Below are 25,992 nucleotides of genomic sequence, written 5' to 3' on the forward strand. Positions count from 1 at the left end.
GGAGTGGAAAGGATTGTTTTATTTTTGAATTTTTTTTGTGTGTGTGGACATAGCTAGTCAGTAGAAGGGATTATTTTAGATAAGAGTGATCAGGGGAGGTCTTTCAGAGAAGGCACCATTTAAGTTGAAGCCTGAAAGAAGAGAGGGAGCAAACCAAGTTAAGGTATGAGGAAAGTGCATTCCAGGCAAAGGGAGCAGCGAATGCAAAGGCCCTGAGACAGAAACAAGTTTGGCTTGTTTGAGGAACAGTGTGGCCAGAGCTGAATGGAAGGATGGTGTGGGGATTTGGAAGGAGATGAGCTGGGAGAGATAGAAGAGCCAGATCAAAGAAGGCCTAGTTTACCTGGTAAGGAACCTACATTTATTTAAAATGTGATGGAAAGATAGTAAAGTAATCTGGTTTATACTTTTAAAAGTTTTCTGGTTGCTTTGTGGGGAATAAGCTGTAATGGGCCTAAGAAGTTAGGAATTGTATTTACTGTGAATACTAGAGTCCACAAAATAATGATTCAAACAAATTAGAAGTTTTATTTTATTTTTATTTTTATTTTTTAAAATATATTTCTTAATTGATTTCAGAGAAGAAGGGAGGAGAGAGATAGAAACATCAAGATGAGAGAGAATCATTGGCTGCCTCCTGCACGCCCCCCCACTGGGGATAGAGCCCGCAACCCAGGCATGTGCCCTTAGCCGGAATCGAACCTGGGACCCCTCAGTCCGCAGGCTGACGCTCTATCCATTGAGCCAAGCCGGCCAGGGCTAGAAGTTTCATTTTTATTAAGTAACAAAAAACTGTAGTTAGGCAGTCTAGGACTGATATGGCAGCTCCATGACATCAGGGATTCAAGTTCCTTTTGTCTTTCTGTCTCAACATCTTCAAGTGTACCTATCTCATTGTGGTGTAAGTGGCAGATCCTTCTCTAGAATCACATCTATACAGAAGTCAGATGCCACGTGACTTGGATCCTTTTAAAGAGCCTTCTCCAAAGCTCCACCAGTGACTTCACTTTTATTTTATACTTAGAGGCCTGGTGCATGAAATTCGTGCACTTGGGGCGGGGGGAGGGGGGTGGTCCCTCAGCCCAGCCTGTGCCCTCTCACAGTCCAGAAGCCCTTGGGTGATGTCCAACTGCCAGCTTAAGTCTTAGCGCCGCCATGGAGGTGGGAGAGGCTCCCGCCACCGCTGCTGTGTTCGCCAGCAGTGAGCCTGGTGTCTGGCTGAGCAGCGTTCCCCTGTGGGAGCACACTGATCACTAGGGGGCAGCTCCTGCATTGAGTGTCTGCCCTCTGGTGGTCAGTGCACGTCATAGTGACTGGTCGTTCTGCCGTTTGGTCAATTTGCATATTAGCCTTTTGTCATATAGGATTCTAGTGCTGCAGGCTTCCTGTAGTTGCCAGGGGGCTCGGAAGCATAGAGTGTTTACCTGGGTGTGTTAGCTTCCTAAATGGAATCAGGGTTCTCTTCTTGAGGAAGGAGAGAATGGATATTGGGTAGGCATCTAGCAGCTCTTCCTCATGGATCAAGAATGGAGATAAGACCAGTTAGGACACATTTGGAATAAGGACACATTTGGAATAAGGAATATGTTGCGTTAATCAAGGTTAGGGTTCTGCCAGAAATATGTTGGAGGGAGAGATGTAGTGTACTATAAGGTGTATACAAGGAAGTTGTTATAGTTTTTGGACCATGGTTATTTAAGGAGGGAATTGAGATACATGATGGACAGTGAAAGAGCCGTATGATCCATGGACTGAAAGTTTTAATGGTGGTAAAGAATTGTAAAACTAAGGCTATTAGCATACAAGTAAAGCTGGAAAGCTAGGAAGTGATGGTCTAAATGTGGGAGGCTTAAAAGTGAGACTGGGAAGAGATTTAGTTATTGGTCATGACAAGGTTTAGGTTATGAGCATGGGAGTATGTAACTGAAGTAGGAGGGAAGAAAAGATTTATTTAGGAGGTGAAGGAACTGAGAGAGTATACTGATACTGAAATCTTCAGGAATGATCACTGAAGTAGTTGGAGAGAAACTTAGATGATAAGTTTTTCTGTGAATTAGGGGACAGAGAGATAGGTAGGCGACTACCATAAAGAGGGGTCTTGGGTGTGTCAGTCTGATGGTAAATACTTGAAAGAAACTTGGATTTTTGATGAATAATATGATCCATTGCTTTTTTCACTAACAATATGATTTTTATTTTGCGGGGGAGGACTTTTATATAGATACTTTTCATCCTGAATATTTCATAGTATATATGAGGCATAATTCACTTATCATTCCATTATTATTGGTCATTTAAATTGTTTCTTATTTCCCCCAATTTAAAAGTTATTGAACTGCACTGAACACACATGAACATATATGAGCAAATACTTCTGTTAGGTTAGATTGCTAGAAGTGAAAGGCAGATTTGAAGGGCCTTTACACTTTGTATTTTGGTGGATATCAACAAATCACCCTTTAAAAAGACTTTTTCAGCTTACTCTCTCACCAGTAATAAATGAGAGCCTCCCTTTTTTTCAAATCCGTGCTCTAAACTGTTATCATTCTTTTTACTATTTTGCTTTCTGCTGGATAAAATATCTCATTGCTTTAATTTACATTTTTCTGATTACTAGAGAGTAGGAGCATCTTATGCTTACTGACCATTTATATGTTATTTGTGAATTGCTTGTTTATAATCTTTACTGAAAACCATTTCCATCTTTTGGGTATTTGCAATTTTGACTGCCAATAACATGATTTTTTTTGTTGCTTTTCTGTGCTTTTCTAGATGTAGTGTATTAAAAAGTTTTATGACATTTTATGGCATTTTAAGTGGAGGGAGATTATTAGCATGTGCCCAGTCCTCCATCTTGCTATTGTTTGAGGAATTATTCATTCTTGAAAAAAAATACATGTGTATATATATATATGTATACACACACATATTCTTGTTATATTGTTGTCTGCAGTCAATATGTTGAAATGAAAATATAATTTGCAGTGAGAAATTATTTTAATATTGATTTCATTTTATGTTTCCATTCTATATGAGATTGTTAGGCATTTTTATCTTTTGAAATAATTGACTCCATCTCTTTAAATTCTATTTATTTGTTTTATTAAGCTTCTTATTTACACCATTAGTAATTCTGCTTATGCAGTATGTTAGGTGCTCAACTTTGACCACGTGGTTAAATAATTGTTGCTTTATGTTAGAGTTGGGAAACATGTGATCCAGCATGCTCTAGTTTGTCTTTGAATCATTGGACTCTGGAAGGTTGAAGGTAGGGGAAAAACAGCGTTTGCTTAGAGTGCTTATCTCCCTGGTTTCTGTAGTGGGAAAGATGAACTGCTTTCGATAATTCTGTGGATCACATGAGTGGTTTAGGCTTTCTCTGAATTGGTTTACTGACCTATCCATTTTCTTTTTCTCCTCCCCCCTGGTTCTTTTTTGAGGAGTATTTTCTCCCCATTGCTGGCTAAATTATTCAAGTAGTAAGCATGCAGTTCTTAGTCCTTAGCCAGAGTGCAGAGTAATCAGATATGGTCAATGAGTTACTGAAGTGAATAATGTTTCTATAATGCAGACATTGACTTTTGTGAAGGAAATTTTTTAAAGGTAAGTAAACTTTTAGGACCTAATTATCTTTGAACTTAGGTATCTTTAACGTCTCTTGTGTTATCTTTCTGCCATGAACTGGAAAATATAATGTACTTTATTAAAACTTGAGCATTTCACTTAAATCTGTATGGCTATGTAATGAGTCATTAGCTGAATGTTTAACTGGCCTTCCCGCTGACCCCTCCATTTAAAAAAAAATTTTACTTATTTTAAAAGAAGCTAATATTTACCTGGTAAATTTAAAATATGTTTTGTCACACTGCAGAAGCAGCAGGTTATTTGCTTGTTTAAAAATATTTTTTCCTATTAGATTGTGAAATCTTTCAAGTTGGATCTGTTTGTTTAGTCTCTTTAACTCTCCACTAACTCTCCACTGCACCTAATATAATGTCTTGCACATAGGTAGTCATCAAATGCTGATTGAATTTAATTGTTGATTAAATAGTTTCAGAGCCACTTCTTTTAAGAGAATAAACTTGTGTAAGGATGTATAGCTGGCTCATGATAGAACTAATGGTATTTTAAGATTTCTAGAGTTCTTTTTGCTACATTTTTTTCTTCCTCTGAAATGTTATGTAATCTTTGAGGAAATGCTTACTTATGGCATGTGCTGAAATTATCTCTCTCCGGAACCAGAAAACAGATACTGAATCTTCTACATCTTTAAGAGCAGGTAAGTTGTGTAGTACCAGGAAGGGAAAACGCAAAATAATAAGTTTTAATTTTGACTGCAGGAGGAAAGAACAGTTGTTTTGTAGGATGCTCAAAATCTAAAAATGTTAAATATGGTTGGTTTTTTCCTTTTGCTACTTACAACTACCCAGATGAGGAAAAACAATTTTATCAAGTAATGTGCTTTTTAAAGAAAATAACACATTTGGGAAATTAAAAGCATGATTAAATTTAATTAGAATAGTAGGTTATTTAGGCTATTTCTGCAATGTGCTGTCTTTCCTTATCTCTTTTATTTATGAGAGGAGAGGATCAGTAGTTATACGATTACTGTATTAGTATAATAGTTTTTATGGCTTAGAGAACAGTTTCAAATCATTGCAATGCGAGTTGCAAGCCAAACTAGAGAATTTTCTAGAAGCAGTTGCACCTCTTCTATCTCTAGCATAAAATAAAATATCTTGTTAAAACATTTGATTAGGGAGAGTTTTTGTAAATTAAAATAGCTTTATTTTTCCTGTTTATATCAAAGCAGAATTCTAAAATTCTGTGAAAGAATAAAGTTAAGATCGTTAAAAAAAATTGACATTTTAACTATTTTAAGTGTAAAATTCAGTAGCCTTAAGTACATTCACAGTGTTATGCAACCATCACTGCTATCTTTTTCCAAAAGTTTTTGATCACTCCAAACAGGAACTCTGTACCCTTGAATCAATATCTTCCCACTCCTGCCCCCCCCCCCCCGCCCCAGCCCCTGATAACCTCTAACCTATTTTTTTATTTCTATAAATTTGTCTATTCTAAATATATAAGTGAAATCGTACAACATTTGTCCTTTTGTGTCTGGCTTATTTCACTTGGCATACTATTTCCAAGATTCATTCATACGGTAGCATATTTTAGTAATTCATTCTTTTTTATGGGGCTGAATAATACTCCATACAATTTTGTTTATCCATTCATCTCTTGATGGACACTTAGGTTGTTTTCACTTTTTGGCTATTGTGAATAATGCTACAATGAGCATTGGCATTCAACTGTCTGTCTGAGTCCCTGCTTTCAATTATTTTAGTGTGTATCCAAGAGTGGAATTGCTGGGTTATACAATAATTGTGTTTAATTTTTTGAGAATTCGTCAAACTGTTTTCTACAGCAGCTGTACCTACCAGCAATGTATGAGGTTCCAGTTTTTCACATTCTTGCTGGGCACTTGTTATTTTTTAAAAATATATATTTTATTGATTTTTTACAGAGAAGAAGGAAGAGGGACAGAGAGTTAGAAACATCGATGAGAGAGATCGATCAGCTGCCTCCTACACACCCCACACTGGGGATGTGCCCGCAATCAAGGTACATGCTCCTGACCGGGATCAAACCTGGTACCCTTGAGTCCACAGGCTGATGCTCTATCCACTGAGCCAAACCGGTTTGGCTTTCTTTTCTTTTTTTAAATAGTCATCCAGTGGGTATCTCATTATGGTTTTGATTTGTATTTCCCTAATGAACAGTGATGGTGAGCATCTTTTATGTGCTATTGAGCATTTGTATTTCTTCTTTGGAGATGTGTCTATTCAAGTCCTTTGCTCAGTTTTGAATTGGGTTGTCTTTATGGTGAATTGTTAAGAGTTCTTTATGTAGTATGCATATTAATCTTTATCAGATGTATATATGATTTGCAGATATTTTCTTATATTCTGTGGGTCGTCTTTTCATTTTTTGTTAAGGCTCTGTGCACAAAAGTTTTTAGTTTTTATGAAGTCCAATTTATCTCTCTTTTGTATTGTGATGTTGCTTATGCTTTTCTATTTGGCTTTTTCACTCAGCCATAATTATTTTGAAATTCATTCACTTTGTTGCATGTATCAATGGTTTAGTCTTTTTTATTGATGAGTAGTATTTCACTGTCTGGTTTTGTCAGTTTGTTTCTCTATTTGCCTGTTGATAGGCATTTGGGTTGTTTTCAGTTCTTGACTATTATAAATAAAGCTTCCTATGAACATTCCTGTACAAGTCCTTGTATAGATATGTAATTTGTTTTCTCTTAGGTAAATACTTAGGTGTAAAATCATTAAATTATATGTTAGGTGTAAGTTTCATTTTTTTTAAAGAAACTGCCAAACTTTTCCAAAATGATTTTCTTTTTTAAAGAAACTGCCAAACTTTTCCAAAGTGTATGAAAGTTCTAGTTTCTCTCATCGCCAATATTTGTCATGGTCAGTCTTTTTAATTGTAGCAATTCTAATTGGTGTGTAGTGGTATCTCATTCTGGTTTAACTTTACATTTTCCTAATGTCTAATGATGTTGAACATCTTTCATGTGTTTGCCTTCTGTATATTTTCTTTGGTTTAATGTTCGTTCATACCTTTTGCTCTTTTTTTAAAAAGTGGATTGTGTATTTTGAGAGATCTTTATATATTCTGGATACAAGTCTTTTATCAGGGAGATGCTTTGCAAATGTTTTTCTCCCAGTGTCAGTCATTTCATTCTCTTGTAGTCTTTTGAAGAGCAGAAGTTTTTAACTTTCAGAATTAGAGTGCATAAGTTTATAAATTTTTTTCTAAGAATGCTTTGTCCAGCTCAAAACCACAAAGATTTTCTCCTATGTTTTCCTCTAGAAGTTTCAGAGTTTGAGGCTTTATGTTTAGGTCCATAATTCATTTTAACTTAATTCTGATGTCTGGCCTGGGGAATAGATCCAAGTTCCTTTTTGTGCATATGGATGTCTTAGTTGTTCTAGCACCATTTGTTGAGAAGACTCCTTTCTCGATTGGATTTTCTTTTCACCTTTGTTAAAAACCAGTCATCCATGTATTTGTGAGTTTAAGCTCTATATTCTGTTTGTACCATTGATCTGTTTGTTTTTTACACCAATACTATGCTGTTTTGACTCTTATAGCTTTATAATAAGTCTTGAAATCTGGTAGTGTTAATCCTCTTTGTTCTTCTTTTTCAAAGTTATTTTGCTTATTCTTGGTTCTCTGTATATCCATCTGAACTTTAGTATTGACTTGTCAATTTGTACAAAAATGCCTGCTGGGATTTTGATTGTAATTACATTGAATCAACAGATCAATTTGGGGAGAATTGACATCTCAATAATATTGAATCTTCAGACCCACCAACATGGTATATATATCCTTTTATTTATTTAGGGCTCCTTTAATTTCAGTGTTTTGTGGTTTTCAGTTTCCATATCTTCTGTCAGATTTATCTTAAGTGTTTCATATTTTCAAGGTTACTATAAATGGCATTTAAAATTTTTAATTGTTCATGCAAGTATATAAATACAGTTGATTTTTATATTTTATCCTACTGCCATGCTAAAATCATTTAGTGGTTCTAGTAGCCTTTTGTAGGTTCTAGTAGATTTTCTACATGGATTATGTTGTCTGTGAATTGTGACTGTGTTTTTGGAGGACTTTACTACCAGATTTCAAGACACATATAAAGCTAGTCATTGAGACAGTATGATATTGGCATAAGGAAAAGACATATAGATCAGCGGAACAGAATATAGTTCTGTCACAATGCATTGCTGGTGACAGTAAACACGCATAACTCATTTTATTGCACTACGCTTTATTGTGCTTCACAGATATTGCATTTTTTTTTAATTGAAGGCAAGACTCTCCACCAGCAAAAACATTAGAACTTGCTTTATTGTGATACTCACTTTATTGTGGTGGTCTGGAACCAAACCTGCAGTATCTCTGAGGTATGCCAGTAAAGTGGTATATCCACCATGGGAAACATTTTGGCAGTTGCTTTATAAATTTAAACATATACTTACTGTGCGATCTAGCAATTCCACTTGTAGATATTTAACCAAGCAAAATAGAAACATCTGTCCACAAGACATGAATGTTCATAGCAACTTTATTCATAGTAACCCAAAATTAAATGCAACCCACATGTCCAACACTTGAATGGATAAACAAATTGTGGTACATTTATACAATGGAATATAACTCATCCACAAAAGGAATGTCTTAATAATAAATTCAGTATTGTGGATGAATCTTAAAGATATGCTGAGTGAATAAAACCTGATACAAAGGAATATATGCTGTGTGATTTTATAATAGGCAAAACTAATCTGTAGTCATAGTCATCAGATTAGGGGGTGCCTAGGGCTGAATGAGGTGGGAGATTGATTGCTAGTTGGTTTGAAGGAACTTTCTTGTGTGGTAAAAATGTTCTATAGTGCCCAGCCGGTGTTGCTCAGTGGTTGAACATCAACCTATGAACCAGAAGGTCACAGTCCGATTCCTGGTCAGGCCACATGCCCAGATTGTGGACTTAATCCCCAGTGAGGGCTGAGCAGGAGGCAGCTGATCAATGATTCTCTCTCATCATTGACGTTTCTGTCTCTGTCTACTTCTCCCTTCTTTGCTGAAATCAATAAAAAAAATTAAAAATTTTTTAAATGTTCTATATCTTGATTAGGGAGGTGGTTACATAGATACATTCATTTATCAAAACTCATTGAGGTATATACATTCTGTAAGTGTTCATTTTATTATATGTAGAGTATGCCTTAGCATAGTTGATTTTAAAAAAATAATTCTAAGTAGATTGTAGATTTAAATGTGAAAGTTCAAATAATAAGCTCCTTAAAGATAACATAGGAGACTTTCTTAAAGAGGATATAAAAACACTAATGTTAAACTTCATTAAGACCTGGAACTTGGTGTCTTCAAAAGATACTACTAAAAGAGTAAAAAAGGCAAGCTACTGTATTAGGGGGAAAAGGTATATGAACACACACATACATAAATACATACATTTCTTTTGTATAATGGTACCCCTTACTTGTTGAGGATATGTTCCAAGACCCCCCCAGTGGACGCCTGAAACAGCATATAGTACTGAACCGTACATATACTATATTTTTTTCTATGTATACACACCTATGAAAAAGTTTAATTCATAAATTGGGCACAGTAAGAGATTAACAACAATAACTAGTGTTAAAATAGAGCAATTATAATAAAACTAGTGACCCAGTGCACAAAATTCATGCACATTAAAAGGGAATTGGAGGAAATATTTTAATATTGCTATTTGCCCTTTATAATAGAAGTGTCAGAGATGAAAGAAAATTAGTAAAATGTATATGAAAATCTCCCTCCTGTCAGAGTCTGGGGTGTGCCACGGGACCCAGAGTCAAGTCCCCGCCCACCCGCGCGAGCCTTGAAATCGTGCGAGACCCAGACCCAGCCGGCCCCACCCCTGTCAAGCACCGCAGGGTGGGGGTGCGCAGCCTCAGGTCCCCTGTCAAGCCCCGCCAGGCGGGGGGGCGCAGCCTCATGTCCCCCGGCCTGGCGCCGGGTGGGGGACATTGCCTCAGGTCCCCCGGCCCCGGCGTGACAGCGTGACGGTGTGATGGCATGATGACCATTTGCATGTTAGCTCTTTATTAGAGAGGATAAGGGTTACTTGAACGCAAACACCGTGATACCATGACAGCTGATCTGAAAGCCAAGATGATAGCTACTAGGTGACCAACGGCGGGGAGCATGCACAATGTGGATCTGCTGGACGAAGGGATGATTCACGCCTTGGGATGGGATGGAGCAGGAAAGTGTGAGGTTTCATTGCGCTACTCAGCACCACACAACATTTAAAACTTATGAATTGTTTCTGGAATTTTCCATTTAATATTTTTAGACCATTGTTGACTGCAGGTAACTAAAGCTGCAGACAGTGAAACTGAAGATAAGGGTCCAAAAATATATAAATAGCTCCTACAAATTACTAGGGGGGAACCCAAATATGCAAAAGAAAAAAGGGCAACAACGTGAGTAGGCAGTGTGTGAAAGAGGATTTCCAAACAGTAAACATGAAAAACTCCTCTACATCTTTAGAAGAGAAATGCAAATTGAATTCATAATGCACTAATATATATACTTATTGGAATGTCTGAAATAGACAAATAGGCTGAGAGCAACTGTCATTCTGCTACTTTGGAGGGTAAGAGTGTAATTTGTGCCGAAACCGGTTTGGCTCAGTGGATAGAGCGTCAGCCTGCGGACTGAAGGGTCCCGGGTTCGATTCCGGTCAAGGGCATGTACCTGGGTTGCGGGCACATCTCCGGTGGGAGATGTGCAGGAGGCAGCTGATCGATGTTTCTCTCATCGATGTTTCTAACTCTCTATCTCTCTCCCTTCCTCTCTGTAAAAAATCAATAAAATATATTAAAAAAAAAAAAAGAGTGTAATTTGTGCCAGTTTGGACAACCATGGCAGCATACCCATACCTGATGAGTAAATAGTATCTGTTCTAGAATATACCCCCACAGAACAGTATGAGTATCAGGATAGATATTCAAAAATGTCATAGCGGTTTAAGTGTTAATAGCCAAAAACTAGTAATTACTCAAATATACATTAACAGTAGAATAGTTAATTGTTTTGTAGGCAAACAATAGAATACTATAAAACAATGAGAAAGAACAAACTATATGTACCTTACATGGATGAATCTTACAAACAGTATGTTGACTGAAGAAAGACAGAAATAATGCATATATGATTCCACTTATGTAAAATTCAGAAATAGGTAAAACGATTTTTTTTTATTTTTTTTGGTGTTGGAAGCTGGGATTGTGGTTACTTTTGGGTGAGGAGTAGGCACAAGAGGTACTGGTAATATACCATTTCTTGATCTGGGTGATGGTTATGTGGATATGCTTATTTTATATAATTTACCACGCCTTACATTTATGATTTGTGTACTTTTCTGTGTACTGTATAATACTTTGATTTGTTAAAGTTTATTTTTAAATGTAAGGGCAAAGTGAAGCCATTTTCAGGAAAATTTTCATGGTATTCTTGGTAGTGTGACTGGGGATGAGATTAATGTACAAAAGTCAATAGTTTTTCTCTAGTAATTAGCATCTAAAAAAGGAAGCAATAAAAATCATTCCACTTACAGAAGTAGGCAGCTTCTCTTTGGTGCAACCTGAGATCTTGTTCAGGGGCTAGCTGCTTGCTTCCTGCTTTTAGCTGTAGGGCTTTTCTCTTGTAGGAGCTGTGGTACCTACCTTGGGAACTTAAGCTGTACAAGCCAATGTGAGGGGTGTTTAACACTGTGGAGCAAACTTTGGTTATTGGCAGGTGGGAGTCAATAGGTACATGTTTTCCTTTTTCTCACTTCAGACTGACAGTTTTGAGATACAGTTGATAGAGTTTCTCATTTTGTCCTTGGTAGCCAATGATTGGGCCAGTATTCATGCATAAACCTTCTTATTAGACTCTGCTCAATCCCCCCGCCCCATAGCAGAGAGTTATCTAACCCCAAATGCCAGTCATGCTGTGGTTGAGACTCCCTGGTATCTGAAACCAGTGGTTTACTATAAAATTCAAGTTCTTCAATCATGGTGACGTTGGGAAATACTGAGTATTACTTTTTTGTGTCTATGAAATGATAATGATATATACAAACAGAGCCCTTAACGATTAAATGAGGTAAGCTCTATAAACATAATACCTGGAACATAGAAGAGTTTAATAAACAACAGCTATTGATATGTCTTACTCAAGTTTATATGCTGCTTTCTGACACTCCAGAGTCATTTTCCGTGAGTATAAAAATTCTTTCCTAGAGACTGAGTTCTCAAGTCCTTATAAATAACCACCAAAAGGACAAAAAAATAACTTCTACAGAACCCAGCATAGAGAAAACGCCAACATGATCTTGTGAAGATTTAAATGGGTATATGGGTTTTTCAACTGTGTAAATTTTTAGTTTTGCTAAGACAATGCTATGTTAGCAGAGACTCAGCACTGCATTGAAAAGGTGGTTTTGCCAGCAACACAAGGCTGTTGTCAAAAACTTTGAGAGAAGAGATAAACATTGTTAGGAGCCATAAGGATACATTCTAAAACACATATTTAAAGCTATAGGCGGGCATAGTATGTAAATACCATTACACACTAAACACATTAACACTAAAACATATTAAAGGAAATTTAATACTTAGTTTTTAAAAAATTGTAACTTCTGTGTATGTATATATTATTGGGGGCTATCGTGTGCATTTAGGATGTTTAGTAGCAGCCTTTGGCCTCAAGACACTAGATGACAGTAGCACACACACTCCACCCCTAAGTTGTAACCAAAGTGTCTCCAGACATTGCCAGGTGTGCCTTGAGAGGTAAAATCATTGGTTGAGAACCACTGAGATAAACCTAGATTTGAATTCCAGCTCTAGGGCTCTGACTGTGAATTTGAACACATTACCAACTCTTAAACATTAGTTTTCTTAAGTGAGGAAGCCCAGCACCTGGCACGTAGAGTTCAGTAAGTGATAATTATTATGATGCTAAAACCTGTTCTCTTTTGCGCCAGTCTTCCTCTTTATCCTCTTAAAGTAAAATGCCCCTGTGGGTAGCCTGTGGTCAAATTGTTGAACAAGAATTTCTCATATAAGATCATCAACATTGATCATTCACATGGGCAGTTAGCATTGCTTATGATTGCTTTCTCTCTGGATATGGATTTGCTTCTCTTCCTCGTGTGTTCTTGTTTGACTTTGGAAGAGTTGGGAGTACATTATTTCATTCAAATCTCCTGATACAACATTGTGTATGGTGTTCTTTTAATATTTATCACCTTGAATTAGACTCAGTGTGTTAAAGACTAGTTCAGACTTGTAGGAATCAGACCTAAAGAAATTAGGAAGATAAAACTAAATCTTTATTGTTTTTTTTAACACTGAGGTAACAGCCAATGAAAAATATTTATTCTTGCCGAAACCGGTTTGGCTCAGTGGATAGAGCGTCGGCCTGCGGACTGAAGGGTCCCGGGTTCGATTCCGGTCAAGGGCATGTGCCAGGGTTGCGGGCGCATCCCCGGTGGGAGATGTGCGGGAGGCAGCTGATCGGTGTTTCTCTCTCATCAATGTTTCTAACTCTCTATCTCTCTCCCTTCCTCTCTGTAAAAAAATCAATAAAATATAAAAAAAAAAATATTTATTCTTTAGTTTTATTTTTTTTTTGCAAGTATGTTAAAAATATTAGTACCCTGTAATTGCTTTGATATACATTGTCATTTAAATCTTATTAAAACCCTGGGCAGCGAAAATAGAATAAAAAGGAGATTAGGGAAGGAAACTCTTGATGTACTGTAAGTACACAGCAAGACACAACACTAAGTACTTTATTCTCATCTACTTCTTCAAACTATATCTGTAAAGTAAGTAACATCTGTTTTTTTAAGAGGATATTTTTCCATTGATTTTTTAGAGAGAGTGGAAGGGAGAGGTAGAAACACAGAGAGAGGGAAATAGATGTGAGAGAGATACATCAATTGGTTGCTTCTTGCACAAACTCCAACCTGGGCTGGGGATCGAGCCTGCAACCGAGGGGCATGCCCTTGACTGGAATTAAACCTACAACCCTTCAGTCTGTGTGCCGATGCTCTAACCACTGAAAAAAACCGGCCAGGGCAGCATTATCTGTAATGCAGGTGAGCATATGATGGTTCATTTGCCAAAGATCATCTAGCTGGTAAATAAGTGGCAGAACCATTAGAACCCATGTTATCCCAAAGCCCATCTTATTTTCATAATGCCATGCTACCTCTCCCAAATGAGGAGCAGATACCTCTGCCTTAAATTTCTTTGTAAGTCATGTGTCTTGACCTATTCTCTGAACTGCAAGGTTAATAGCACAAATTGTAGGACATTGGAACTGTGACAAAGTCATTTTTCCTGTTGCTACTAGGCCTAAAGACCCATTTTGCCTTGCCCAGCTTCTCTGACCCTCTGTGGCCTCTATCTCTGTTGTTCTCCTGGCCCAGTACACTTCCATCTGGTTTATGGGAATAAGAAGGTTTTTATATTCAGCCTCTTTTAACTAAATGAATAAACTTTATTTTTTGATTGTGTACTAGCTTGTATGGTTTCATATTGCTCAAGAATGCAGAGCAGTTAAATCTTAAGCCATGAAGTGTATGCTTGGCAAGAGTCAAGTAAAAACTAACTTAATTAAAAATTAAGAGGGTTTTATATCCAATAAGGAAAATAGTCTCAAAACTGCCATGTGATGTTTGTTCTAATAGACTACTGAGGAAAAGATATTTTTAAGTTTATAGTTGCCTAAAATTCTACTGTCTCAGTGTGATTTGTATTTTTAGCTAAAAGAAGAAAAGTTACAAGAGGAGAAAACTTCCGAAGATAAAATCCACAAGCTGTTACCAGAGGACACAGAAACAGGGAAAAGGAAAATGGACGAACAGAAAAGAAGAGATGAGCCATTGGTACTGAAAACCAATCCGGAGCTTGTAAGTACATCACTGTCTTGATGGACATCTGCCTCAACATCAGCAATTAGCGCAGGTGACAGGGATCTGAAAGGCCTGTGCTGGTGAACGAATAGTCTCTGGCTGTGCAGTTTACGTGTTGTGAGAATTTGGTGTCCAGACGAGAGCTGGAGAAGGTAATTTATGAATGGGACAACGACACTTGTGTAGAAAGATTAAGCGGACGGTGGGAGAAAATGGAGAAAGGGAAAACCTAGTGCAGTAGACTACTTGTGGTAAATTTTGTACATATTTTGACTTGTGTTGCTTCATATTTGAGTTTTGTATGTCTTATATCTTCTATTAGATTTCGTTAAAGCTTGAATTTCCCTGTATTCTTTATTCTAAACAGCACAGTACTAGGAATAAGGTATTAGATTACATAGTTTAAATTTAACCTAATTAGACTTTTAATTGAGCTAAATCTTGCCTGAAATTTTTTCATTACTTATTTACCAAGAAAATTACTGGAAAAGGTTATAAGTGGTATATTTAAAGTACTTTTGCAGGGTCCACTGATTAGCTCAAATGGGTAATTATAATTGAGTTTTTTCTTTAGTAAGTTTTATTGGATTGGACATCTTTTATCGCTTTCTGTATGTGCTTAACATATCTATAGAGTTGTATCTTTTAAACTATTTTATGATTCAGGCTTGTTAGTATTTTCGTTATCTTTCTAATTAACCAGAATTAATAGAGCTTTACCATATATAGAGACAGACAGTATAGCAGAATAGAGGTGAAAAAATCTCTGCTTCAGAAGTCTGCCTCTTGAACAGGTCTCAGCATTAAAACAGACTATAACTTTGGCCAGGTTACTTAATTTATCTGTGCTTTTGATATACTCTTTGCAAAAACATTGTTCCTGAATTTCAAAAAATTCAATTAAGCTTTCTTGGATTGATAGTATTGGCTGATTGTCAACAAGCATGTGGGGCTTTTTGAATCCAGTTATAATAATAATAATTTTTATTAATTAATTATTATTAAAAACAACTATTTGCATTTTATAGGGTTTCAGCCTTCTAAAAGATTCAGTTTAACAAACACAAAATGCTGTGTACTCTTAATGCTCTGTTTATTGGGAACTACAAAAGGAAAAAGACTGTTATCAGAGAGGCTAGGAATGAAATATATGATAGTCTTGTGCATATAGTATGTCTTCTGACTAATGGCCCCAACTATGGTCTGTGGTCCAAAGACTGCAATTCTGCCTGTGACTTCACCCCAGCAGGACAGTCCATTAGGGCCACAGGCGAAACAGCGCAGAAGCTCGCTTTCCTCTGCTATGGTCTTTGGATGGAAAGATTACCTGCTGATGCTTTGGCCTTGCCAGATCCAGATTTTCTCCAGGAAATGATCTCTAGTATTAATTCATGTCAAGACTGGGAAATTGCTCTAAGATTTTTTTTTTCTTTTTCCATTATCATCTTTGAAATAGAAATCAATTGCATAAAACTAATTTTAATCATAAAAGGAATCAAGAAGTACACATTCTCAGACCTGTTTTTATTGGTAATAGCCAGTTATGAAAATTTTGTGTGCAAAAACACATTGAATAAAATATGACCTATGAACACTTCAAGTTTTAGAGTTTCATGATTTTTACCATTTTTCTGTATGCTTTTATATTTTTGAGGCCTTTTAAGTGGCTCTAATTTTGCTTTAAATATGTGTTAAGAATTTTTGGTGTTGAATGGATAATTTCATTTAGTTTAGTCAAGGCTACATTCAAATTGAGACCAAAGAGAAGCTCAAGTAGATTTTAGAGGGAAGCCAGATGAAGGATTAAATTTCACATAGAGAGTGTTATGATTAGAGTTGGACTGATTATTTCACTCCTGTCTCACAAACTTCAGGAACTCTGTATTTCCTGAGAAATTAAGTGAGAACTCTTCACTCCAACATTCAGGTCCTTGGTATTATTTTAGCTTGTATTTCCATCCTTGCTTACATCCCAGAACTCTAAGAAATGGAGCTATTTGCTTTCCCCCAAGTATATACTCTGTATTTTCCCTCCTTAAAGTCTTTGCTCTCACATCTTCATCTCACTGAAATGTCACCCAACTTACCTGTTGTCAGGCTATTCATCTTTCAGTGTCCAGTTCAAAAGTTGTCACTTTCCTGGAACCTATAGGGATTTCCCACTTCTCTCTATTCCATTCTGCCCTCCCAGCACCCCTCCCTCTACTTTGTAACTTTTATAGGACTTATTTCATTCTCCCTTATCTTATGGTTATTTGCGTGTTTGTGTTTCTTTACTAGATTTGTAAGTTTCTTGAGTATAGGAATGTCTTAAACTAATTTAATATTTCCTACACTACCTTGCATATCGCAAGTGTTTGATGTAAGTTTGTCAAGTTGAATTCAAATGGAGGGAGGAAAGTGCTTATTCCAGAATCAGAAATTATCATCTGTTATTTGCTCGGAATGGAAATAAAATTGGCAGTGTTTATTTTATTATTTTTATGGTACAGTTGATATCAATAATAATGTGAATTGTTGGAAAACAATTTGGTATAGCAATTATAGTCATACCAAAGATTATAAAGCAGAAAGTGAAAAATTGCTTGTCATCCCACAACCTAGAGATAACTTATATAAACATTTTAGTAAATGTCTTGCCAAACTTCTTTTTCTAAGTACATATATACTAAATATATATATATATATATATATATATATATATATTATTTTTAGAAAATGGAACCCAGTGTGCATACTCTCTTAAACCTTTTCTTATAAACTATTAAATTATGGATGTTTTTCCATGTAAATAAAGAATCTACATCCTTATTTAGTAGTCTCTTGATATTCTTTACAGTAGAATTAATTTAATGAATTAACCTCCTATTGATATTTTGCTATCTTAAACCACCATTCTGATTAGTTCCTTCGAATAAATAAATTATCAGAAGTGGAATGACCAGGTCAAGGGGAGTGTCCCTTTTAAGACTTTTGGTACTTATTATTAATGACCTCCAGAAAGTTTGGATATAGGTATACTCCCACTGGTAGTTTAAGAAAGTACTAAACTAATTTCCTCACATCCTGCCAACTCTAGATATTATTCTTTTAAATTTTTTATGTAAATTAAAAAATATCACTTTGGGATTTTATTATGAATGTTTTATACCATTTTAGGAATTTGTAGTGCAATAGGCTTATTTTTACCTAAAGGGAAAGATGAGAGGTAAATATTTCCCTCTCTTATGGTCCTAGGTTTTTTGGGAATGGAAATATAGAGAGATGGGGGGCGGTACCTTCTATCTATATAATCATTTATAATAATGTAAATGTATTTTTCAATAATTAAAACTAACCTAGTGATATCTATTATAATGCTAAAGTTTTTTTCTTAAAAGATTAATAGTATTTAATTTGATAAAAATATATCTTTTGTTGAGCACTTACTACTTGTTAATATACTAACTCCTTTTAACAGTAGATGGAGCAATCTTTATTTTATAGATGAGAAAACTGAAGCTCAGAAAGATAAACAACTAACCTACAGTGACCATGACAGTTAAGAAATAGAGCTGGGATTTGAACATTCTTTTATTTGGTAGTGAATTGATTATGTGGAAACACCTAAATAGAAATTGCCATTATTTATTCCCTGTTGAGTCTATAGATGTCAAAGCTTTTTTTCTCTCTCAGAGTTGAAAAGAGAATATTATATAAAATTGTATAGTGGGTTAGTACTGTTTAAAAGTTTCTCCAGTGAACAGTTTGTACAACGGAATTCTTTAAGGAGTTGTACCCTACAAAATCTGAAAAGCTTCCCTGTAATCCTATTTCTCAAAGACTAACTATTAGGAAACATAGCTTATTGTATGTATTATGTATTTGTCAGCCTAGAGAATAACAAAGCATTTGGGGAATGCAGGGTACTCTGAGCCATAAGATGATGTCTTGCATGCCTCTGTCTGTAACTCTCATTTTGGTAGTCATTTGATCATTAGATAACTGTTAATAATTAATAATTAAATGATTACATATGTTTTGTTTACCTGCTCTACAATGGCATTGAGATTCTTAAAGAAAAGATGGTCACTTGATCTCACAGAGTTTATTGTCTGAAGCAGAAGACAGACCCTTAAATAAGAAACTAGAGTTCAGTGAGATTATTTTCTCCCTCTAAAAAGACTTTCATATGGAGTAACAAGGCAAATAATACTCACTATATATTGAATGCAAAAGGCACATATAAAAGAAACTTCAAATGTAAATTGAAAAGACTATAAAAAGAAAAAAAGATTCCAAAATAAAACAAAGGTAAATGAATGAATTTCAACAAGGTGGAAAAGGCTGACTCTAGGGATATTTGGAAGCCCTTTCAGAGAAAGTGACATTTAAGATACCTCTGAAAGGCCAATGAGTATTTTAGAGGCAGAGAATGTGGAAGAGGAATATTAGGCAGAGGGAATAGCATGTCCAAAAGAATAGAGGTTTTGAAAGACTATAATGGTACATGTGAAGAGCAGAAAGTAGTTTGGTTGTACTGGAAATCAAGTAGTTCTCTGTGTGGGAACTGGTTTGAGAAAAACTATGAAAGAAAGTTGAGTCTAGTTTTGAAGATTATTGAATTATGCTGAGGTGTTTAGACTCTATCCTGAAGTTACCAATAGTTAAGCAGGATTCTGTGTGTTTGATAGTAGGAAGGGGATTAGAAGGAAGGAAGGCTGAAGAGAGTGAGACCAGTAGTAGATATTGCAATAGTCCAGGCAGAAGATGATGAGAATCTAAGGAAAGGCAATGACAATTGAGTATACATGGGAAGAGTTAGATGAGAGACATTTTAGCACAGTGGTTCTCAACCTTGGCTGCACATTAGAATCACCTGGGAATCTTTTTAAAATCCTGATTTCTGGGCCTCATCCTCTGGAAATTCTGTTTCTTTGTTACTAATGTTGTGGCCCCACCCCATAACAATGAAACAGAATTTCTGGAGGATGAGGCCCAGAAATCAGGATTTTAAAAAGATTCCCAGGTGATTCTAATGTGCAGCCAAGGTTGAGAACCACTGTTAAGCAGTAGAATGGGGTAGAGTGGAAATAGCATGAAGGTAGTTTGGAGACAAATGTTCTGGATTTAAGGACCAGTGTCAGCTACTTGTTAACTCTACAATCCCAGGCAAATCAACTGCTCTGAGCCTCAGCTTTCCATCTGTAAAATACAGCTAATAATCCCCTCTCAATAGAGTTGATATAAACAGTAAATGAAACAATATTTTGAAATGTTGGGGTACTCAAAACCTCTATATAATTTATTATTTCCTCAAAGAAAGGGAAAGAAAAGAGTCATAGATGACATTGAGGCTTCCAGCTGGGTTGGTAGTGTGGCTTAAAGAAGATAAATAGTTTGATTTTGGATATATTAAGTTTGAGCTACATTTGGGATATCCAGATTGGGATCTCCAGGAGGCAGTTGGAAACACAAACATAGATTGGAGCTCAGGTAGAAGTGACATAATGGAGAGATTTGAAACAGTAGCTATGGGAGAATCAATGGGAACCCCAAATGGACACTGTTATTTCCCTTCTCTCCTGCCAGTGCCCTGCGCGTCTCTCAGATTCAGAGAATGAAGAACCTTCCCGAGGCAAGATGGCACAGACACATCGCTCTGCATTTGTTTCTAAGAACAGCTCCTACTCCTTAGCTTTCCTGGCAGGGTAAGAGGCTGATGCTGAATTCAGTCAGGGTTCTTTCATTTTGGGGTATGGGGCAAAAGGGACTGGGGGAGCAAAAGTATTTGTGGTAGCCACTTTGGGAGAGGTGGGAGTGGGGAAAAGAGGTGGGAACTGGTTTTCAAATATGGTTGAGGGACAAGGGGCTGACCTGAATTTTTAAAGAAAATGAATCTCACCCATTTCTGGTATCCTCAAGATAAGACTGTGCTAACTGCTCTGCTGCAAAGTGTGAACTTTCCATCCTGGAAGAAACAATGCAGCCTTCCTCAGCTGACGGTGTCCTCTATTCTCTCTGTGGACTTTTTTCTCTTAGTAGGAAGACCAGAGTTGATTTTATTTTCAATGCCTAGAACTAAAATATATCGTGATAGGTTTCAAGAGGGAAAACTGCTGGAAAGTTTTTAATACCTTGCCAAAGGAACCTCTTGATCCTTTAGATGTTGCAGGCCCGTGGGAGGAAGAGGGAGTAATTGAATTGGATGTTGGATGATTGGGGAAAAATGCCGGTTTGGATGGATGGAGGAAGGAAGGAAAGAAGGAAGGAAGGAAGGAAAGAAGGAAGGAAGAACAAATAGAGGAATCATTCATTTGTGAGCAGCTACTACATGACATGATTTGTTTTAATATAAAGATAAAGACAATCATTACTTATTTTGTAATCTCTTTTTTTTGTTTAAAGCTGGCATTGCTCACCTTTACTTCTACTCTTCCTCTCTTCCCTCCCAGCAGCACTGTGAAGTAGATCTCTCTTGCTGCCCCTGTGGACATACACCTGGACCCTTTTTATTTGAAGGCTTTTTATAGCTAGTCACTAATAAATATGACCTAAAAAGCTACGATATTTAAGAATGTTATGAAATATGTACTATTGTGATCGCTGATGTAGTTTTTGTATCTGAATCCTATTCTAATATATAAAAAGCCAGGGGCCGTCACAACCGAAACAACCGGACGGACAACCGAACAGCAGGCTGCGTGGGGCGACCAGGCCAGCAGGGGGGTTGGTGAGGGATGACCAAACGGCTGAACAGCAGGCTGTGTGGGGCGACCAGGCGTGCGGGGCGGGGGGGGGGGAGGGGGGACAGTTGGGGGTGACCAGGCCAGCAGGGGGGGCAGTAAGGGGCGACCAGGCCAGTGGGTGGGGCAGTTAGGGGTGATCAGGCCGGCAGAGTGGGGCAGTTGGGGGTGACCAGGCTGGCAGGGGGGCAGTTAGGGGTGATCAGACCAGCAGGCAGAGGTGGTTAGGGGTGATCAGGTTGGCGGGGGGTGGGGGCAGTTAGGAGCTAGAGGTCCTAGATCAGCCGTGGGCAAACTACGGCCCGTGGGCCCGATCCGGCCCGTTTGAAATGAATAAAACTATTGAAAAAAAAGACCGTACCCTTTTACGTAATGATGTTTACTTTGAATTTATATTAGTTCACGCAAACACTCCATCCATGCTTTTGTTCCGGCCCTCCGGTCCAGTTTAAGAACCCATTGTGGCCTCGAGTCAAAAAGTTTGCCCACCCCTGTCCTAGATTGTGAGAGGGATGTCTGACTGCCGGTTTAGGCCCAATCCCTGGCAGTCGGACATCCCCTGAGGTTGGTCCCAGATTGGAGAGGGTGTAGGCTGGGCTGAGGGGACCAACCCCCCACCCCCACCCCCCACCCCTGCACGAATTTCATGCACCGGGCCGCTAGCTTGTATATATTCTTTTAGAATAGTCTGAGTTCCTGTTATTTCTGAGAGTAAAAGTCACTTCCCCTTCCCCTTCCCTTAAATGCCTTCCCTTCTCTAGTAATGGTAACTCTTTGTTCCAGGAAGGCCCTTTCCTAGAATATTTATTCCCTCACTTACTTGTTGAACGGACACTGTATGGTTGTCACTTAGGCTGGACTGATGCCATTAGGACCCAATAGGTAGGATGTGAGATGTAAGCCACTGTACTTTACACTTATGATGAAGATGAAACGCGTGCTTTGTGTATATGAGTTAACTATAGATCCCCCTAAAGTTAAAGATTGCTTGACTAAGAATTGTCAGCTGCTGATTATGTATATGGACCCCCCCGCCCCCCATTCATAGCAGGCATATCTTACTGATTATAAGGGGGATCTACTGAAAAGAGATAAAGGTCATGCCATTCTTCCAATCAAGTCACAATAAATACTTCCTGAAACAAATAAATGTTGTTTTAGCCAATCTGTGATTAAGCTGTATCTCACAATTTAGAATGACTTGGAAATGTTTTTATTAATATCCAAATATGATGCCAAGGCCAAATTGCCCCAATTAATTGGAGTGACTATTAGATGAATTATTTATCACCAGTTCCAGTGTCTACCCTTGAAATTAATTATTTTAAAGCTAGTTGCAGGTTAATATGTCAATACCTAGAAATGCCTATCAAGGAACTTAGAAAATTCTTCTCTAAAGGGCAAAACAAAGCCTTAATGGTGTGGTGTGCTTTTGATTATGTGTGGCTCTGGAATATCTGTACTATATCTTCTTTTCCTGCTCTTTGGCCCATCCTTATCCTTATCCTATATCATTGAGCCACAATGGGTCTAATTTATAGGAATATATTCACTTAAAATTTACTGTTAAGAAATGTTTGTGATCAGTATTACACATTTCTGGATTTCAGTATTCATTTTCTAACAATATCCAAGGTTGTGGGCTGAGTTCAGTTATTAGTATAGTTATTAAAACAGTTGGATTTGATTGTTAGGAAATAGTTTACTGATGTCATGGAAACCTTAGGTTGGAAAATCTATTATGGTAATACTGTGGATTGCATCTCTTATTTAGTCAACATGCTTTTTTCCTTAAGAAAATATTGAGTTCCAGTTGCAAATGTTATTTGGGAAAACAATATAGGGTTGTTAGTGCTGACAATGAGTTGAAGCATCTGGATATATTGAAAAAGAATTAGCTTGGTGGTGGTTGCACAACAATGTGACTGTAAACTTAAAATGGTTAAAATGGTAACTTTTATGTTACAAACTAGAGGCCTGGTGCAGGAAATTTGTGCACCCCTGGGGATCTCTCACCCTGGCCTGTGCCTTCTCGCAGTCCAGGAGCCCTTGGGGGATGTCTGTCAGTCGGACATCCTTAGTACTGCCGCAGAGGTGGGAGAGGCTCCCACCACCACTGCTGCACTTGCCAGCTGTGAGCCCGGCTTCTGGCTGAGCAGCGCTCCCCTTGTGGGAGCACACTGACCACCAGGGGGCAACTCCTGCATTGAGCGTCTGCCCCCTCGTGGTCAGTGAGCATCATAGCAACTGGTCGTTCCACTGTTGGACCGAAACTGGCTCTCCAACATCCCCTGAGGGGTCCCGGATTGTGAGAGGGCACAGGCCAGGCGGAGGGACCCACTGGTGCATGATCAGGGCCAGGGAGGGATGTGGGAGGTTGGCCAGACATGGAGGCTCCAGGGCATGTTCAACCCGTCTCACTCAGTCCTGATCAGTCGGACCCCAGCAGCAAGCTAACCCCTGGTGGTCAGTGCACATCATAGCGACTGGTCAACCGGTCTACTGTCTGCCCCCTTGTGGTCAGTGCACATCATAGCAACTGGTCAACTGGTCTACTGCCTGCCCCCTGGTGGTCAGTGCACATCATACTGACTAGTCAACCGGTCAACTGCCCCCTGGTGGTCAGTTGAGTGGCCTTAGCATATCATTAGCATATTACGCTTTGATTGGTTGAATGGCCAACCAGATGACTGGACACTTAGCATATTAGGCTTTTATTATATAGGATATTTTACCACAATTTTAAAAAATGAAGAATTAGCATTGTTAACAGTTTTTGGATATTTCAACTGCACTTTTTCTGTCTGTCAAGCAGCAACAAAAGTTTTTCTCTGAAAGTTCTTTTCCTAAAGAATATTCATATGTAAAAGCTTTTAAAGTTTTTACAACTGTATTTAAATCAAATAAGTCTGCATTTGTTTTACTTATCTACTTTATAAACTTTTCTTTCTTGAGCCCAAAAGCATGAAGGAGGTAAGCATGAGTAGGTCTGATAGGATGGTTATTTTAGAAGGAATCCATCAACAGATTCTGGCTGAGTCTTGCCAACAGCTCGGTCTATTTTCATTTAAGAAATTAAAAGCCTTTGCAGCACTATTAATGAAGTTCTATAGCCCTTCGAAAATGAAACTTCTTCTAAATAGGCAGACAGAATAATAGTTAAACCTAGGTCACTTCTAAGTTAATCACAAAATATATGTTAATTGAAAAAAATTAACTTGATATACAATTGTAAAGTTAAATTTTATTTTAAATATCTAAAAAACTAGTTTGTTTGCTTTTAAATTTTATTTTTTACTCCTAATGACCTTCTTCTCTACTAGATCAAACAAACAAAAACTGGTTGTCCCCATGACCTTCTTATAGATCCGTATGCTGTTAAAAGTAATGGAATATGGCTAGAAAGTTAAAATAACTTAAGGAGAAGTGATGTGGAACTTAAGAAGAATGGCAGGTTATAGAGGTGTCGGTAATATCTCTGATATAATAGGATGGAAATATCCTGATAGTTTTCAGGAGGGCTGGCCAGATGGTGAGGGAGCTAGCTTTTTCCCAGTGCTTCCTGCCTTGTTGAATGCTTTACCTCATTTCATTTAGTTCTCACATTAAGCCTACAAGATATGTAATATTATTCTCATTTTACAGCTAAGAAAAATGAAGTTCAAGGAAGTTAAATAACTCACCCAAGAATGTATCACCTTAGTGGAGTGACAGATGGAATTGGAACTCAGGTCTCTCTTGACTGTAAATCAATGCTCTTTCTATCAAACCATTCTCAGAACCCTGTGCTAAAAGGCTCTGTGCTTGGATCTTTGCCTTGAAATGATCTACCTTTGCAGCAGAAAGCTCCCTTTCTTCTCTTTGCTGGATAACTTATACCCTGCCTGTTCTAAAAAGATACCAGGCTGCTACAGAGATCTAAGAAGCTGTGCAGTTATCATGCTGTTTGAGGAGACTCAAATCCTTTTGCATTATGCTGTGGAAACAGTGTTTTTGTCCATCTGCAAATGAATACTAGTGTATGTTCACAACAGGCAAATATGTAGAGACGAAGTGGACCAGTGGTTGCTAAGGGCTGGAGGAGAAGGGTGGGGTTTGGGAGTATTAGTTAAAGGGTATGAGGTGATGGAGTTGTTCTAAATTGATTGTGGTGATGCTTAGTAACTGAGTATACTAAAAATGTAATTGTAAACTTTTTAAAAAAGAAAGAATAGTGTTATGTACAAGCCCGATAACCCAGATCATAAATACACAAGGGAAGGATTGTAACAAAATGTCACCCATTTCTAGCTGTATGGCAGCTACAACGAGGCCTAAGGAAGTTGCTGGTGTCATTCAGATATGTGTGTATGTTGTGGGGTTGGGGATCGGTGAAGGGAGATCACACACCCAGGCCAGGGGCTGGAAGGAGGGTCTTCTCCAGCCGTTAGCTTCTCGGTGGTACTCAGCTCTGTCAGACCTGAGAATCTGATTCAAAGAAACGCATGTGGTATGGGTGAGAGTGATGAGTGAGCAATTGAGATATGAGCTGTCTGATGTTTTATACCATGCATTAACATTTGAAAACTTTTTAAGCAGTGTTTCATAAGGATTAAATCTTCTAGCTTTCCAGCTGCATGTTTATACTGGTTGTCCCTCCTTTTTTTTGTTTGTAAGTCATTGTGGTTATGGGCATTTTGAGCCTAACTAGACATCCCA

At 37.6% G+C, this 25,992-nt stretch overlaps 1 protein-coding gene across 1 annotated transcript in view; it reads left to right on the forward strand.

Annotated features, from left to right (window-relative positions):
- Positions 1-25,992, forward strand: part of RNF169 (ring finger protein 169) — a 59,772-nt gene that overhangs the window by 23,041 nt on the left and 10,739 nt on the right. The window contains exons 3-4 of the mRNA XM_081099156.1: positions 14,420-14,566; positions 20,141-20,259. Of these exons, the coding sequence (XP_080955282.1) occupies positions 14,420-14,566; positions 20,141-20,259 (266 nt within the window). The remainder of the gene's footprint in view (positions 1-14,419; positions 14,567-20,140; positions 20,260-25,992) is intronic.

This window comes from Myotis nattereri, assembly GCF_964212035.1.
Source record: "Myotis nattereri genome assembly, chromosome: 9".
In the NCBI taxonomy this organism is placed as follows: Eukaryota; Metazoa; Chordata; class Mammalia; order Chiroptera; family Vespertilionidae; genus Myotis; species Myotis nattereri.